The 15,803-nt window shown below is 40.8% G+C and overlaps 1 protein-coding gene across 1 annotated transcript in view; it reads right to left on the bottom strand.

Moving 5' to 3' along the window:
- The window catches only part of EIF2B3 (eukaryotic translation initiation factor 2B subunit gamma), a 137,594-nt gene that overhangs the window by 115,238 nt on the left and 6,553 nt on the right, over positions 1–15,803 (bottom strand). Inside the window, exon 4 of the mRNA XM_038414094.2 lies at positions 11,749–11,888. Coding sequence (XP_038270022.1) covers positions 11,749–11,888 — 140 coding nt within the window. The remainder of the gene's footprint in view (positions 1–11,748; positions 11,889–15,803) is intronic.

Below are 15,803 nucleotides of genomic sequence, written 5' to 3'. Positions count from 1 at the left end.
CACACAGCTGAATTCTTGGGCAGCTATTTCAGTTACCCTCAACATGACCTTCAACAAGATAGAAGACCATGGAAGAAGGGTATCCTCAATCTCATACTGTTGAGATCATGTCTTTCCCCATCATCACCATTTAACTACAGCTGGTAACAGCACCAAACTGCAAATTCAGAAAGAAGGAGAATCCCTTTTGGGGAATCATTATAAGGACATGTGTTCATTTTGTTGTTTCCTACTCCCCCACTCACTTTCCAACAAACTGGGACTATCTAGACATAAGGTTAACATGTACTTTCCCATTACATTGTTTTTATTTTCCTCAGTTTAACTCTTGGATCTCAGTTCTTCTGTTTATTTGTGGTCAATTTAGTGCTTATAAAAAATGCCACTCTTCATGATAACTGGAATTGGTGGACAGAGCCCAGCAAAGCAACAAAAGCCTTCACCCCCCAGGTAAGGAACTGGCCACAGAACCCAGAAATCAATCATTTACAGGGAACAAAAAAATGAACAATCAGGGACAGTGTGAAGGTCAAAAGATAAAAAATGAAGGCATTGGATGGGGACACCAAGCAGAGAAACCTAGACAATGACCACTGCTCCGAGGTGGCATCGCAGGAGTCCACGGACACCACCCAATGGAAGTGCCGGACCGCCAGTCACACAGAACAAAGTTCTCTATTTTTCTTGATAACAAGAACAGCATGGACAACTCTCTCGCCCGAGATATGGCCCCAAACCTTACCTGAAGGGCCCAAATCTAGGGTGACAGAGTAGTTAGGTCTCAAAGGCTCATTCAACCCTTGGTCTCTCCACTGAGATGGCCAAGAAGGTTGCCAATTACTGGCAGCAGTGTCTGAGATATTGATACATTTGTGAAAGAACATAAGAACTGCCATACTAGGTCAGAGCAAAGGTCCATCTAGCCCAGTATCCTATCTTCCAACAGTGGCCAATGCCAGGTGCCCCAGAGGCGATGAACAGAACAGGTAATCATCAGGTGATCCATCCCGTCTCCCATTCCCAGATTCTGCAAACAGAGGCTAGGGACACCATCCCTGCCCATCCTGGCTAATAGCTATGGAACTAGATTGTGTAGATTGTGAACTAACATTGTATAGATTTTTACACCCTCATAACAGCAGAATATCTCCTGGGAACAAGGTCACCAAACTCATTTCATACAAGCCTCTGAATATGCATCAAATGCAACAACTTTTGATCACTACAAATATGGATTTGATCAATCAACCTAGAAGTGAAAGGTTCCGTATTCCATCATCAACCCCAGAGCCATATAGTCCTTTACTCTCAATTCCCTTAAAATACTTGGTCTGTATACCTCCATGAAAGCTGGATATAAATATTTTTTTTAATAGAGGAGTTCCAAATGGGATTTATTCAGATTAATTTTTACTTTAGACTTTTTATGTTTAAAAATTCCCATTTCAGTCATATTAATTCTTCCTAAAACACACATTGCAATAAAATATTTATACAAAAGCTGTGATTTATTTTAAATATGGAAAACATGAGATGATTGCAAAGGCTTCACTAATAAAGAGGAAGACTATTTTAACTTCTGCTGTTTATACCATTAAATGAAAACTATAATGGTAGCACACAAAGTCTGCACTGCTGTGGAATAAAATCATTAATTTTTCAGGATCACTTTAGCAAAGCTATTTTAATTAGATACTTTTGTAAAGAGTCCACTACTTTTGCAATTCAAATACTATCTTGTTTGTGAAACTCACATGGAAGTATACAGGAGTGTCTAGATGGAAAAACACACATTAACATGGGCAAAAAATATCGACAATTAAAATCTATAAAGGACTTCCAAGTGCAAACAAGCTTCAGAGAGGTACAGTCTAGTGGACTGAGCACAGGACTGGATGCATGGAACTTTAGGCCCTCAGAACAAGTGATGGGGCCATCTAGTGACTCCCTCTAGGACCTTGCAAATAGCTGTTAAATCCCTGCTTCATTTCATCTTCCCCACATGAGATTTCGTGAGGACTCAGTGTTTGCGAGGCACTGTAAAAGCATCAAGTGTCATCGTAATTATTCACAGCTCTGCAGGTTAATATCAATTGCCTCATTCGAGCTTCTAACATTTTGTTGCTAATCCACAGTAAACAGGCAGCAAAATAAGTAGCCATATCATTTTAAAGCTGTGCAACTTTGGGGTTGTTGGTTTAAGTTTGGAAAGACAATTTAACTCTGGAAATGTGCAAGACAGAACACGATTAGAGGGAGCCCTGTATATAGCCGGTACAAGGACAACAGCATAGCTTGCTTCCCCCACACAGCATCACCAGCCTGCTTCAGAGGCCCATGGAGCAGGAATGGGGGGCAAGAGCTGTCTGTCAGTATCTGTACTTCACCACCAAGACCGTGAGTTGCGGTGACTGTGGTTTGGGGATGTCCACTGTCCATTAGGAATTGGACAATGACATAGAACCCACAATTCATTTCACCCAAGCCATCCAACAGTCATCAGACAGTGGTAACTCTTAGTCACTTCTGCCTTGGCTGGATGTGAGGCCAACACAGAGGTGAACGCTGCACATCCACTGCCAACCCCTTGAGCCATCTAGTTCTTCTGGGCAGCACATTAATGTCATGTGAAAAGCAGAACAGTCTCTTTGGAGTCATCAAAACAAAGGGGTGAGACAAGGGCTTTTTTTAATTTGCTTTTGCTGTCAGCCATGCTGAAGAGACTGGTGAAATGCTTTTAATTGAGCTAAACGTTCTGCTTATCGACTTTAAAATTAAGTGCCGCTTAGAAAAAGATCTTGTTTGTCTCCTTATAGATGAATGTCACTCGGTTTTTTTATTTCCACTGACAGTACAAAAATATATATCTGTATATTATGGGGATTCAAGTTTTTCTTTCCCCTGTCACCAAATGTTGCTCAACTGTACAAGGAGGATTCAGATTCCCCCTTCCAGGCAGTACAGTGAGCTTACTTACATCATGTGTTTGGAAAGGAGATTTTTCAACAGAGGAAGTGAAGCGCTTAGCTATGCTGTCCAAGACTACACGGATCAGTGACCCTCAGCAGTATACAGACCACCACTGTGACATCACAATTTCCACAACATGGCTCAAAAAGATGCACATACCAGGAGAATCTGGAGTTTCAATCTTTGTTTATTTGTTCGGGGCGGGAATTTTTCTCCTTAATGGCCGACTTTTATTACAATTTTTGGAAATTTTACTTTCGAAACTGGGAAAACCAGGTGGACCACCTGAGACGGAACATTTCATATGCAAGCACTTACCGGTGATAGTAGCAGAAGACATGCTGATTAGTTCACAGTATATTAGTCAGGGTTTCCATTAACACAACTAAGGGCTCATCAAGGAAAATGTGAAATCATTTCATTGCTATTACTCTCCTAGAATGTCACATTTTAACAGTTGGCCAGAGTATAGTTGGGTGACACAAGGGAGAGGGAAAGCTTAACAAGATGAAAAAATATGGACTTAGTGAAGACAAATGTTTCACACAGGTATACCCAAACCCAGCTTTCTTTACTAACCAGGTTTCTCAACCTGCCACCTAGAGGGCTCCAGCCTGAGAGGGTTGCACCAGACAGCAGCCGCATGGGGCTGATGAAACCTGGCATCAAAACAGGGTGGCCAAAAATGAGAGAAGCCTCAGTTTAAAAAGAATTCATTTTTAAATTAGACTCTCAAAAAGAAATGATGATCACAGAAAGTTTTGAAGCAGTTTTGATAAATGGTACAAGCAGCTCAAAGGATTAATCCAGAAGAGGTGATCGCATCAAGTGCCTGCCAGAACACTACAGTCAAACACAGCATCGTGAATTTGGCGTTGGTGAATTACCCAATGGAGAGGCTAAAATTTTACCTTTGCTGTAGCCCTTGCTTTGGAAGAACAATTTAGAAGATTCTTTCTCCCCAGTTAAGATAAAAAAAAAAACTTTCAAAACTTATTTTTTCTAACTATAGTACATTGAAAGTACCTCTAACAGCTCAACACTACAGTATCCTTTATAGCTTTTAATTAGCGTTGTTAAACTGCCTTTTTTTTTTTTTTTTTTTTTTTGCAAAAAATGAGAGGCAATTCAGAGAAGCCCAACACAAAAAGGACTATGGAGAGATTGACTTGTAAGAAAATTAAACAGGAGGTAAATATGTATAGCTTAGCTACATGGCAACTAAGTGAAAAAATAACTATCTACCAGCAGCTGTACAAGGGAACATAACTAAGAGTGATGGGACAATCAACGGAAAGAAAATTTAAGCTGAATATTAGAAAAAAATCCATCCTAACCACAAGAACTAGTAGACTGTGGAATAGTCCCTCCAGAGAAGTGGTGGAAACGCCTGTTGGCAGACCCTGAAACTACACTGAACAAAGCACTGGGAAATGTACTGAATGGAGCTAACCTACCTAGCCCCTATGGATGGATTAGATGACCTAATAGCAGGGCTTGAAAAACCATTCACTCACACCAGTTGAGTGGGAAGCCAGCCCTGTTGAAAAGGGACATATATCAACTACTTCAAAATCTAAGCTTTCTGAACATGTTAACAGAGATCAAAAGAAATTAAAAGCCAGGCTAAGTTAGTCTCTAAGGTGCCACAAGCATTCCTTTTCTTTTTGCGAATACAGACTAACATGTCTGCTACTCTGAAACCTGTCTAGTTCTTTTGCGTGTGAAGGTAACCATGTAAACATGAACCACCTGTAAACCAATGCAGTATCATCCTCCTAAGTCTGCAGCACATACCACCACCATCTTTCCTGCTGCTAAGACCTTTGCCAAATAGCAGGCGTGAAACTGACTGGACTCATCAGTTTCACTCCTGATATTCAGATTCATGTCAACTTCATACTCCAGAAGCTGCTGGCTTGGTAAAAAGCCTTGGGCAGCAACACAGGTAAGCACTAGAAACAGATACTGGGGAGGAATCAAAAAAAAACCCAAACAAACAGAGGCTGGGGAAGGTCTAATGGAGACCTCCTCCTGGGTGATCCCAACAGCAGACAACAAGCACCAGAGGTAGAGAAGAAACAGAAAGCACCTTCCCCATTCTAGCAGCTACAAGAGTGCAAAGTTCCAAATTTATAAAACCAAATTCAGCATCTCTCTTAATTCCTGGTAGCTGGTGTCAGGACAGCCAGGCACATTTGCTGGACCTCACACATGAAACTCCTTTCTTATCTCTCACCACCCATCTTATGTATTTACCTCTGAATTAGGAGAGGTCTTAAATGTTTCAAAATCTGCCTAATAGGTCTTCTCCATCCCTAACTCTATAACCATGCTATCTTCCCCCATGCTAACCTTGTAGAGCAAATCTTCTTGTTGCTGTTCTTTAAAACTTTAAATGATTCTACTACCACCAGTAACTGAGATTACATAATTTAGGTGCATTAAACAATAGTGACTGGGCCGTGATCTTACAAATGCTGACACGTAAGCACCATTGCTCCTATGAATAATTCCAAAGAAATCAAATTCCAAAGATTCCAGAGATTCAGATTCTGATAAAGATGCCAATCACTGTGTACAAGTCCCTTCTACTTAGCCACACATGGCTATTCTTTCTGAAAGTAATGTTGCTACTTATGAGGCAGCTATTGTTTTGAAATATTAATAATTTGCTTGCCTGACCAATATTAGGGATTTACATTAATGATTCCAAAGCTGAAAATATGATCCGTTGAGTTGCTGAGGACCTCCTGCAAGGTGCTGAGTACTTTCCGCTCCCATGGCCACTTAACAACAGAGTCAGGCTCTACAGTCTTACTGTAAGACAATTTCTATTATAAACTTGGGTTTGATCCAACTCCAACTCAAATTAAAAATTTCTCTAATTCTGAAATACTGCATGCTTCATTTTACTCCAGAGAATTTGGGGAAAGTTAAGGGTTAATCAGACCAGCAGGTTTATAGTTAAGAGTCTGAAAAAAGTAGCATTCCTTTTATTTTTGAAAACTGTTCATTTTTTGTCTGCTCACAACTCAAATGGATTGGCCTAGTCCATGCTTACTTAAAAGTTATTTTCACATTTATCCCCAATGAAAACCAGGACTTTGGATGACTTAACTTTTTAGAGTGCCTATTCTTTAGAAGTTTAGTTATTTTTCCACTAACAAAGTCTAGAGGCATCCTGGCAAAGCGAGTGCCACCTGCTTCATATATCCAGAGAGCAGGGAAGACAGACACACACACACAGATATTCTACAGCCCAGTGGTTATAGCACTGACCTGGTAGGTGAAGACAAAGGGTCCAGCCCCTCTGGTCCAATCACTGTTTAATTACTCATGCAAAGAGGAACAGCTTCGAGAGGAGAGCTTGAGGCAGCCCCACATCAGACTCTCCCATAGCTCAGTGGTTAGCACTCTCCTGAGAGGTGGGAGACCCCTGTTCAAATCTTCTCCCCCGCTCAGGCAGAAGAAAGTGAATCTTCGCCTCCCGCATCCCAAACAAGTGCTCTATGCACTGATCTAAAGGTATAAGGCGGGCCCCACCACCTCTTCCCACTTTTATGCAGTGAGGCAGGTGCCTAACTCATTCCTTCAAGAACCTACTTGAGCATCTAAGGCACCCAACTCCAAGAGAGGGGTTCTCATTCATGGATCACTAGCGGCGGTAGGGGCCACCCTGCCACCTGGACTTAGGCACCTGGACTAGTGAATTACATTCTGAGGCACTTTCCTCCCCTGCCATGTACTGTACAGGTAGTCAAGGCGTCTACCTCAGGCTTTGTGGATCACAAAGCTGTTCCTCTGATTTTCTAGGTGCCTAAAAGTTAGTCCCCCTGACACTGAGCGTTGCAATGCCCAAGTCCCTTAGTGGATCGGGCCTTATGGTCTGATTTAAGGCAAAATGTGACAAGTGGATGCAATCGATCAGAAGGAGGGTGGGTAACACTGATAGGAACGGTGATAAGATAGGTGATAGTTACATAGACTGTGCACCATTAGCAGGTCTCGAGTTAAAAAAAAAAAAAAAAAAAAAGAGAGTTAAGGTGTATGTCAAGAAGAAAATTTCAGTGACCCTTTCTGGCTACCTGCCTATGCTATGGAAAACCCTAGTAGGTAGATACAACAGAAGTTGATATAAGCAGGTCTTCGTTATTTAAGCTACTGAATTTTCACTCTTAGTCTTTATAGACACTCAAGGTTCTGAAAACGGACAGGAATATACAGCAAGAGCTAATCAGAAGAATGGAACATTAACATACTGTACAAGATAAACAGCGTGTTTGTGGCTGCCTCTGACTTCACTGCCAGTACAAATGGAGGCCAAATACACAACTGCTTTATATCTCTCCTGCAGAATCCAGCAAAGCCACTTGTATGTGACTAAACAGCTAAACTACCTTAAAAGGTTCAATGAAGGAGGCTGTTCCCTTACTTTAAGCAGTTTTTTCGTGCTGCCAGCAAAACAATGTGGATGAGATCCACAGGAGTTTCGTTTTTTGTATGCTAAGTTTTGTACATTGCTGGCTCTGAAGTTTTCTGCTCCACTGGTGATGCAACTATCGAAACACCACAGAAAGTACTGGAGTCTTCCATAAATAACGGCAAAGAACTACACTGCTGCAATATTATGTTTGCACATTTAAGAGAAAAAAAGAAAATAAGTCAGGAAATGCAAAATTTAAAACTTGCACAATATTAACTCAGTCAAGAGGCTTTATGTTTTATAACATATACTGTTTAATACATTATAAAAATACCGTCAACTTGAAATCTAGCCAATTTTCTAAAACCTACGTTAAAATTAGTTTCTGATATGATAACTGCCCGAGTCCTCTTTCCAACTTTTTGGTTTTATAATCAAATTTTTTTACTTTACAAAAAGGTTTCTCTCTGCACTGTCGCTGTGTGAAAGATGCATATGTATCAAGGAAACTGACTGATTATATAAAGACAGCAACGAAATTGACCAAACACAAACAAAATTTGATATTTTTTCAGTATACTTGGGATATTTGACATCTGAAAACCTCAATCATGCAAACTGTTCAATGCAGGCACACTCCTAGACCTACATGGAGTCCTGCTGAATTCAGCCACATTCTGCACAGGGTACACCTGCATGGCAGCCACTGAAGGATTGGGGTTGTTAGATGTTACTTGTAACAATCAGTACTAAGTTTTCACACAGAAATAAAATCTTTAAGTGATTCTTTAAGGCTTAAGAAATACAGGAATAGCAGCACTACATATGTGCAACCTAGCCAGGTTAACTTTTGTATTTCATGACCTCGTGATTTGAAATCTGTGATCTTCATGTTACATTAACATCAATGTTTTGCATTTAATTAATGTCAGCATTAACAATCCCAACTAGAGTTTGAAGTTCAAATTAAATGATTCTTCAATTACTTATAAAATTTAGACAAAGACATACTCCCACTAAATCAAGTATTCCTTTTGATCCTCTTTTAAGTGCTCATTCAACCACTGTGTCTTGAAAGCTTGCACCTCTATTTGGTATAGCATTTCAGCAGTTTTCAACAAAAAAGCGACTTCAGCAATAATCTCTGAACTTGTATATTGTCGTGATCCACCTGAAACAAGCTGGCATCTCACACATGGAAGAGAGGAAGGAGGATCTTGTGGTGAAGGCACTGGTCTAGGATTTTACAGATTGGGGTTCAATTACCTGGTCTGCCACAGACTGCCTATGTGATGTTGGGCACTTGAGTTCATTTTTCTGTGCCTTGGTTCTCCATCTGCAAAGTGGCGATACCACTCCCCTACTTCACAGGAGTGTTGTGAGGATAAACCTGTTACTGGTTGTCAGGTGTTCAAATACTGGTGTTGAACACCACAGAAGGTCTTGAAAATAAATTAATTCTGAAGGAGCTAATTCAGGCAAAGAAAGGACAGATCCAGATGTCTTTACCGAGGAACTCAAAGCCTACAATTCATGGGATTAAGTTATCAGCATTGTCCATTAACTCCCAAATACAGATGTTTAAGGATAAGATCCTTACTTAGGAAGGGCTGCAGCAGGAAGAATTTACTATATTGACAAGATGCACAATATGGGGGCTGGTGATTGAATCATTATGAAACATGAGATGTTGTCTGAGTGGCAGAGTTTACTGGACAGACCGGTTTTCCAATCCAGCATAAACACCTACATACAGCATAAACATCTACTAAGTCAAATCTCAAAGCAGACATGCCTGACAGATGAAGGCAGGGGGTGCAAAGCAGGTGAAATGGAGACTGAGGAGATTTTGCACAAGTTTGCTTTGCCCTCATTCATTTCAATAACCAGGGGACAGAGCCCACAATGAGTGGAACCAGCTGCTTGCTGCTCTCAGCTGAAAGAGTTCGTCTTGTGTTTGAATAATCAAGACTAGTACTGTAACAAGGGATAGAGGAAGGATGGTCCAGTGGTTAGGGCTAGGGAAGACAGGTTCAATTCCTCTGTGACCTTAGTGTCTCTATGCACTTCAGTTCCCCATCTGTGAAATGGGGATGATCATACTTCACAGGGCTGGTGTGAGAACAAATGCATTCAAGACCATAAGGCACTCAAATACCACAGTGATAGAGGCCAGGTAAGGATGAGAAAGGAGAAAGTCTTTTTCCTACAGCACTTACAGACTCAGCAGACCTGAGCTCTTCTGATGTCAGTTGTACGAATTTTTTTAAGTCAGATCTTGGGAGACTCATCTAGCCAAAACCAAAATGTTTAATTTAACCAGGGCTGCAATAGCTGAGCTTCCACTATATTGCAGTGTACTGAGACAGCGGATCACAACAGCATGACATCCCTGCATAGGAGAACATACAGAACAGCTAGATCATGTGCATTTCATGATTTCCAGTGGTCTAAGACCTATTCATAATTTATTGAGTTTTGCAACCATGTGTTGAACTGGCTGGAGGGTTATTTCTAATTATACTTGATAATCTTGGCTTTACTCTCCCTCACCTGCACTAAATACAGTCAAATTGTCTAGAGTGTTACCTCATTTTTACTGTGTAAAATAGACTTGTTCTTCTGTTGGTGGGTAATTAACTCATTGTGACCAATAAAAATTTCAACAACCAGTACAGACTTCTCACCAGTTTTTGGCAGTGGCTGTGATGAGGCTGCCAGCAAACTGTGGCCACAAGCATCAATTGTTTCAGCAAGGAAACTTAAGATTCTCCAACCAGGTACCTCTCCTGCTATACCTGAGCTCTACTACACAGACTCGGCAAATTTTCAGCTTCCTCAACTGTGCAGTTCTCTCACCTATACCAGACAGGAGATGACATATCCTGTAAGAGGTATACCAATTGTATGCATTAACCAGTGGAATGGCTCCAAAATACACAGCATGCAGCAATCTCCTCAAGAATTCAGTGCCAAATTATCTGCAACGAGAGGGCACTATTTCCATCTTTGCTTGGCAAACAAAGATGGAAAGCAGAGGGAACTGCAGGAGGCCTCCAATACATTCACAGACTGCAAACTTTTACTAAAGCAAAGCCTCATGCTGCTTCCATCTCTTACCCTCAATTCCTCTCTGGACCTTCTTTAGTCTCTTTGAAAAATATACTTCCACTGAAGCAGTATGTCATTTTCTCCTTTTCTCCCTACCCTTTACCCTCTTCACTGCTGTCTCCTAAGCCTCCAAAAGAGAGCTGCAAGGATGGCCAAAAAGATCGATGCCTAACTGATTAGGGATAGATCCAGCCAGCTAATACAACTGATAGAGCAGTGGCCCTGCTTCATTACTGCATTCATATACTTGGGTCAGAATACCACCCAAACAGCTCCGAACTGTAACTTGTACTTCAGTCCTCTTTGTAGCACAGCTTTGCCAATAGGAGTTATTTTGTTCTGTATACTCATCCTACGAATCACCTTTCCTGAATTACTCCCATTGCGTATATCCAGAGTGTAGGTCTGCCATGTATGGGTATGTCTACACAGCAAAGAAAAACCCCTGGCTGGCCCATGACACGTTGGGTCAGGGGGAGGCATTTCATTTGTGTGTAGACTTCCAGTCTTGGGCTGGAGCCCAGGCTCTCAGACCTCAGGGTTTACACAGCAATGAAAGAGCCCTGCAGCCCGAGCCGGCCAGCATGCACCATCCGCAAGTTTTCTTTGCTGTGTAAATATACACTAAGAGTCTCATCTTGTCTTTGTGGGTGTCTGCACATAAGAAGGGGAAAGTCTCTGCTTATACTTGTGTTTCTTTCTTCCTATGCCACACTGGGGGGGGAATACTTCAAACCTTAACTGGTCCATTGGCATTCTACTGGAATCAAAAGAGCATTTAATGCCATGAGTTGGCAAGGGAATTAAAAAAAACGGGGGGGGGGGAGGGGGAAGAAACAACCAAACAAATTAAAACATTAAGCATCTGACTTCAATCCACAAAAGTAAATTCAATATTAAGGCAGAAATTCTGTCCTTAACTTACACAGTGTGCCTAGGTATTGGCGAGAGCTCCAAATAGATTATACATATTGAAATAAGAACCCAAAACAGACAATTTCAAACCCATTTCAGAATTTCCTTACTTCTGTGGTTTGAAATTAAATCATCCGCATGCTTATTTGTGTTATAGGCTCCAATCAAGATCATGGCGCCATTGTTCTGGGTGTTTTATGACAAACACTACAGAGAGTCATAACATTACACAGTAGAATTCCTAAAGAACTGCTATGATTTTAAATCACACGTGAAAGAAAAATCTTAAAAGGAGACATCCCTTAGCCAAGGTAAAAGAGTTGTACCTTAATTTTCTGATGAATATGCCTTAGTGAGTCTGCAGTACCCATGTCTGCATCATCAGAGATACACACTATATCTAATTTCATCTTTGTGTCTAGGTTTAGCAACTTCTGGACTTCTTTGGTTGTAACCACAATGACCTCTGTAGTAGAAAAGAAGAGAGGGGTGAAGGGAAATAAGGCAACAAATATTAATGTATTCATCTATCCAATGTACAGGATACACACACACACACACACACACAGTCAAACTTTCTCCAACTTCCATTGTGCTTCATGAATGAATGAATTTAACGGAGTTCTTCAAATCCAAAAAAACACTAGTTCCAGATTAATCAATTTCACAGAACTAGAGGATTAGGTTTTTGACTGACATGAAAGTAACCTCTTGTACATTTTCTTCATCGTGAGAGACATGGTATGAAATTGAGAGGGGAGCAGGGTACATATTCTAGTACCGTTAGCAAGCCATTTATTTAAACTACATGTCTGATAATGTCTCTGACACCTTGAATATCCCTGTGTTGGTGCACCTAAGGATCAGTAATTTTAGCAATGAGAGATACAGAGTTAACTTTCTTCCCCTACCTCTCAACTTGCACAGCTCGCTCTAGAGAAACACCAAACATGCTATTAGAGACAACAATGAAATCAACTTGCCTAGCACCTGCCTAAGAGGGAAATGGAATACTGTAGTTTGACTGAGTACAACACAGTTGGGATCACTCTAGATAGGAAAGACAAAAAGGATCTGAGGGGATGGAGTGGTATGTGGGAGCATTAACACCACCATGGAGATACAGAGGGAAAATGAAGACTATGGTGGTAAAGTATTCCAGGTAAGAGAACAAACATTATAAACAAAACATCAACCGCAACAGGCATTTACTACGGACACCCAGGAATGAAGGACAAGATGAAAAGCAAAACTTCTTGAAATTAATCTTGAAGTAGATAAAACTCACAAAATACTGTACACCTGGGGACTTTCCCAAGACTTATGGTAGGTAACAAACACAACCAGACATGCACTAGAAATGTCCCCAGGTTACACAGATGAAAGAATGATCCAATATGAAAATAATCTAACCAAAGAAGCCATCCTGGATTGACTAATTAATGAGACAGAGAAAATAAATGAACACATGAGAACAATAGGGCAGTTTGATACCGCTGACTAAGAGCTACTTTTCAAAGTCGATTTATTTTGTTTACTAGAATTATAAAACCAGAATGTAAAGGGAGCATGGAATTGCAATTGATTTTAGGTAAAGCAGTTGCTATAACGTCCCACAAAATCAAAAACTGCCTTGGATTCAAAACTGGCTAAAGGACCTAAAGAAAGGAAAATGATAAATGGCAATGTCTTGACTTGGGAGGAAAACAGCCAGTGGAGCAGGGGTTGTTAGTACATCCGGTCTTACCTGACATTTTTATTAAACTGTCTGATTGGGGGAAGACATCAAGTTACTGAAATTCATATACTGAGACCTGTGAACACTGGCAAAAATAGGACAGCGATATAAAGAGATCTAAACAGGCTGGAAATGTTAAAAAAAATCAATACAGAATTGAAGTATGAGAATATAATTAAGATTGTCATGGTTATTTTTAGTAAAAAAGTCACAGACAGGTCATGGGCAATAAACAAAATTTCACAGAAGCTAAGACCTGTCTGTGACTTTTGCTACTGCGGCTCTGTGGTTTCCCCTGCCAAAAGGGTGGCTGGGAGCTGTGGGGTTCCCCCTCTCCCCATGGCAGCTAGGAGCTGCAAGGGGGCCTCCCTCCACCCACAGGGGCTGGAAGCTGCAGGGTGACCATATTTCCCAAAGAGAAAATGGGATATCCCCAGCCGCTCACCCAAGGTTTGTCCCCCCGCATGAGGCTAGCGCCCATCACTGGAACCTTGCAAGGGGCCCCCTGTCACTGGAACCATGCCAGAGCCTGCTGGCTTCCAGCTCCAGAGTCCAGCAACACTTGGGGCTGAAGCAGAGAATATCACGGAGGTCTCTACAATTCACGGATTCCATGACCTCCATGACATACACATAGCCTTAAGTATAATTAATGCCATACAACACAGTTTTATAGAAAAAAGTTCTAATTAAACAAACCTGAATTCATTTTTTGATTAAAATAGAAGTTCAATTGATAAAGGTAATTTTGTAGATGCAACATTGTCATAAAAATAAAGGGAACCCTTCTCTTTATTTTTATGACACCCCCCCCAAAATCACAGATAGGTATACAGTGCTATAAAATCCCTCTTGGCCAGAGGCAAAACCCTTTCACCTGTAAAGGGTTAAGAAGCTAAGATAACCTCGCTTGCACCTGACCAAAATGACCAATGAGGAGACAAGATACTTTCAAATCGGGAGGGGGGAGAAACAAAGGGTCTGTCTGTCAGTGAGATGCTTTTGCCAGGAACAGATCAAGAATGCAGTCTCAGAACTTCTGTTAGTTAGTAAGTCTAGCTAGAAATGTGTTAGATTTCCTTTTGTTTAATGGCTGGTAAAATAAGCTGTGCTGAATGGAATGTATATTCCTGCTTTTGTGTCTTTTTGTAACTTAAGGTTTTGCCTAGAGGGATTGTCTAGGTTTTGAATCTTATTACCCTGTAAGGTATTTACCATCCTGATTTTACATAGGTGATTCTTTTACCTTTTCATTAATTAAAATTCTTCTTTTAAGAACCTGATTGATTTTTCATTGTTCTTAAGATCCAAGGGTTTGGGTCTGTGTTCACCTGTACAAATTGGTGAGGATTTTTATCAAGCCTTCCCCAGGAAAGGGGGTGTAGGGCTTGGGGGGATATGTTGGGGAAAGACATCTCCAAGTGGGTTCTTTCCCTGTTCTTTGTTTAACACGCTTGGTGGTAGCAGCATACGGTTCAAGGACAAGGCAAAGTTTGTACCTTGGGGAAGTTTTTAACCTAAGCTGGTAAAAATAAGCTTAGAGAGTCTTTCATGCAGGTCCCCACATCTGTACCCTAGAGTTCAGAGTGGGGAAGAAACCTTGATAAACATACATAAACTTCTGTAAGGCGTTTGACTTAGTACTGGATGACATTCTGATTTAAAACTAGCATTGTACAATATCAATAAAAAACACATGTTAAATGGATCAAGGACTGGGTGGCTGACAGATCTGAAGAAGTAGTCATCAATGGGCAAATCATGATTGAAGGCGATGTTTCTAGTGGAGTTCCGCAATCATCAGTCTTATCGGGCCCAACGCTATTTAACATTTTTATCGATGATCTGAAAGTAAATACAAAATCACTGCTGATAAAATTTGTTGCTAACTCAAAGATTGGCAGAGTGGTAAATAATGAGGAGGATAAGGCAGTCACACAAAGCGATTTGGATTGCTCAGTAACTTGGGCCCACCTAAATAAAATTCATCTTATTACAGCCAAATGCAAAGGTATACAACTAGGAATATAGAATGTAGGCCATACTGACAGACTGGGGAATTGTATCGGAAAGCGGTGACTCTGCAAAGGATTTAGGGGTCATAGCTGATAAGCAACTCAACAGAGCTCCCAAGGTAATGCTGTGGCAAAAAGGGATAATGCAACCCCTGAACGTATAAACAGGGAAGTAATGAGGAGGAACAGAGAGGTGATTTTACCTCTATCTACAGCATTGGTGAGACAGATGCTAGAATATTGTGTACAGTTCTGTTGCTCACATATTAAAACGGATGTTGAAAAACTGTAGACAGTGCAGAAAAGAGCCACAAAAGTATTTGAGAGATGGAGAAAACGCCTTACAGCAAGAGATTTGAGGAGCTCAATCTCTTTATCTTGCCAAAAAGACTGAGAAACAACTTGATTACAGTGTATAAGTACTTTCCTGGGAAGAAAATACCAAGTACTAACTGGCTCTTTAATATAGTGGAGAAAGACAGAACAAGAACAAGTGGTTGGAAACTGAAGCCAGATAAAATCCAGTTAGAAATTAGACATAATTTTTTAAAATCGTGAGGGTGACTAACTACTGGAACAAACTACCAAGGGAAGTAGTCATCTACTCAGTCATCTCTGGATGTCTTAA

This window comes from Dermochelys coriacea, chromosome 8 (genome assembly GCF_009764565.3).
Source record: "Dermochelys coriacea isolate rDerCor1 chromosome 8, rDerCor1.pri.v4, whole genome shotgun sequence".
NCBI lineage: Eukaryota > Metazoa > Chordata > Testudines > Dermochelyidae > Dermochelys > Dermochelys coriacea.
Note: the sequence above shows the minus strand (reverse complement) of the source record. Positions and strands in the feature narration are given on the sequence as shown.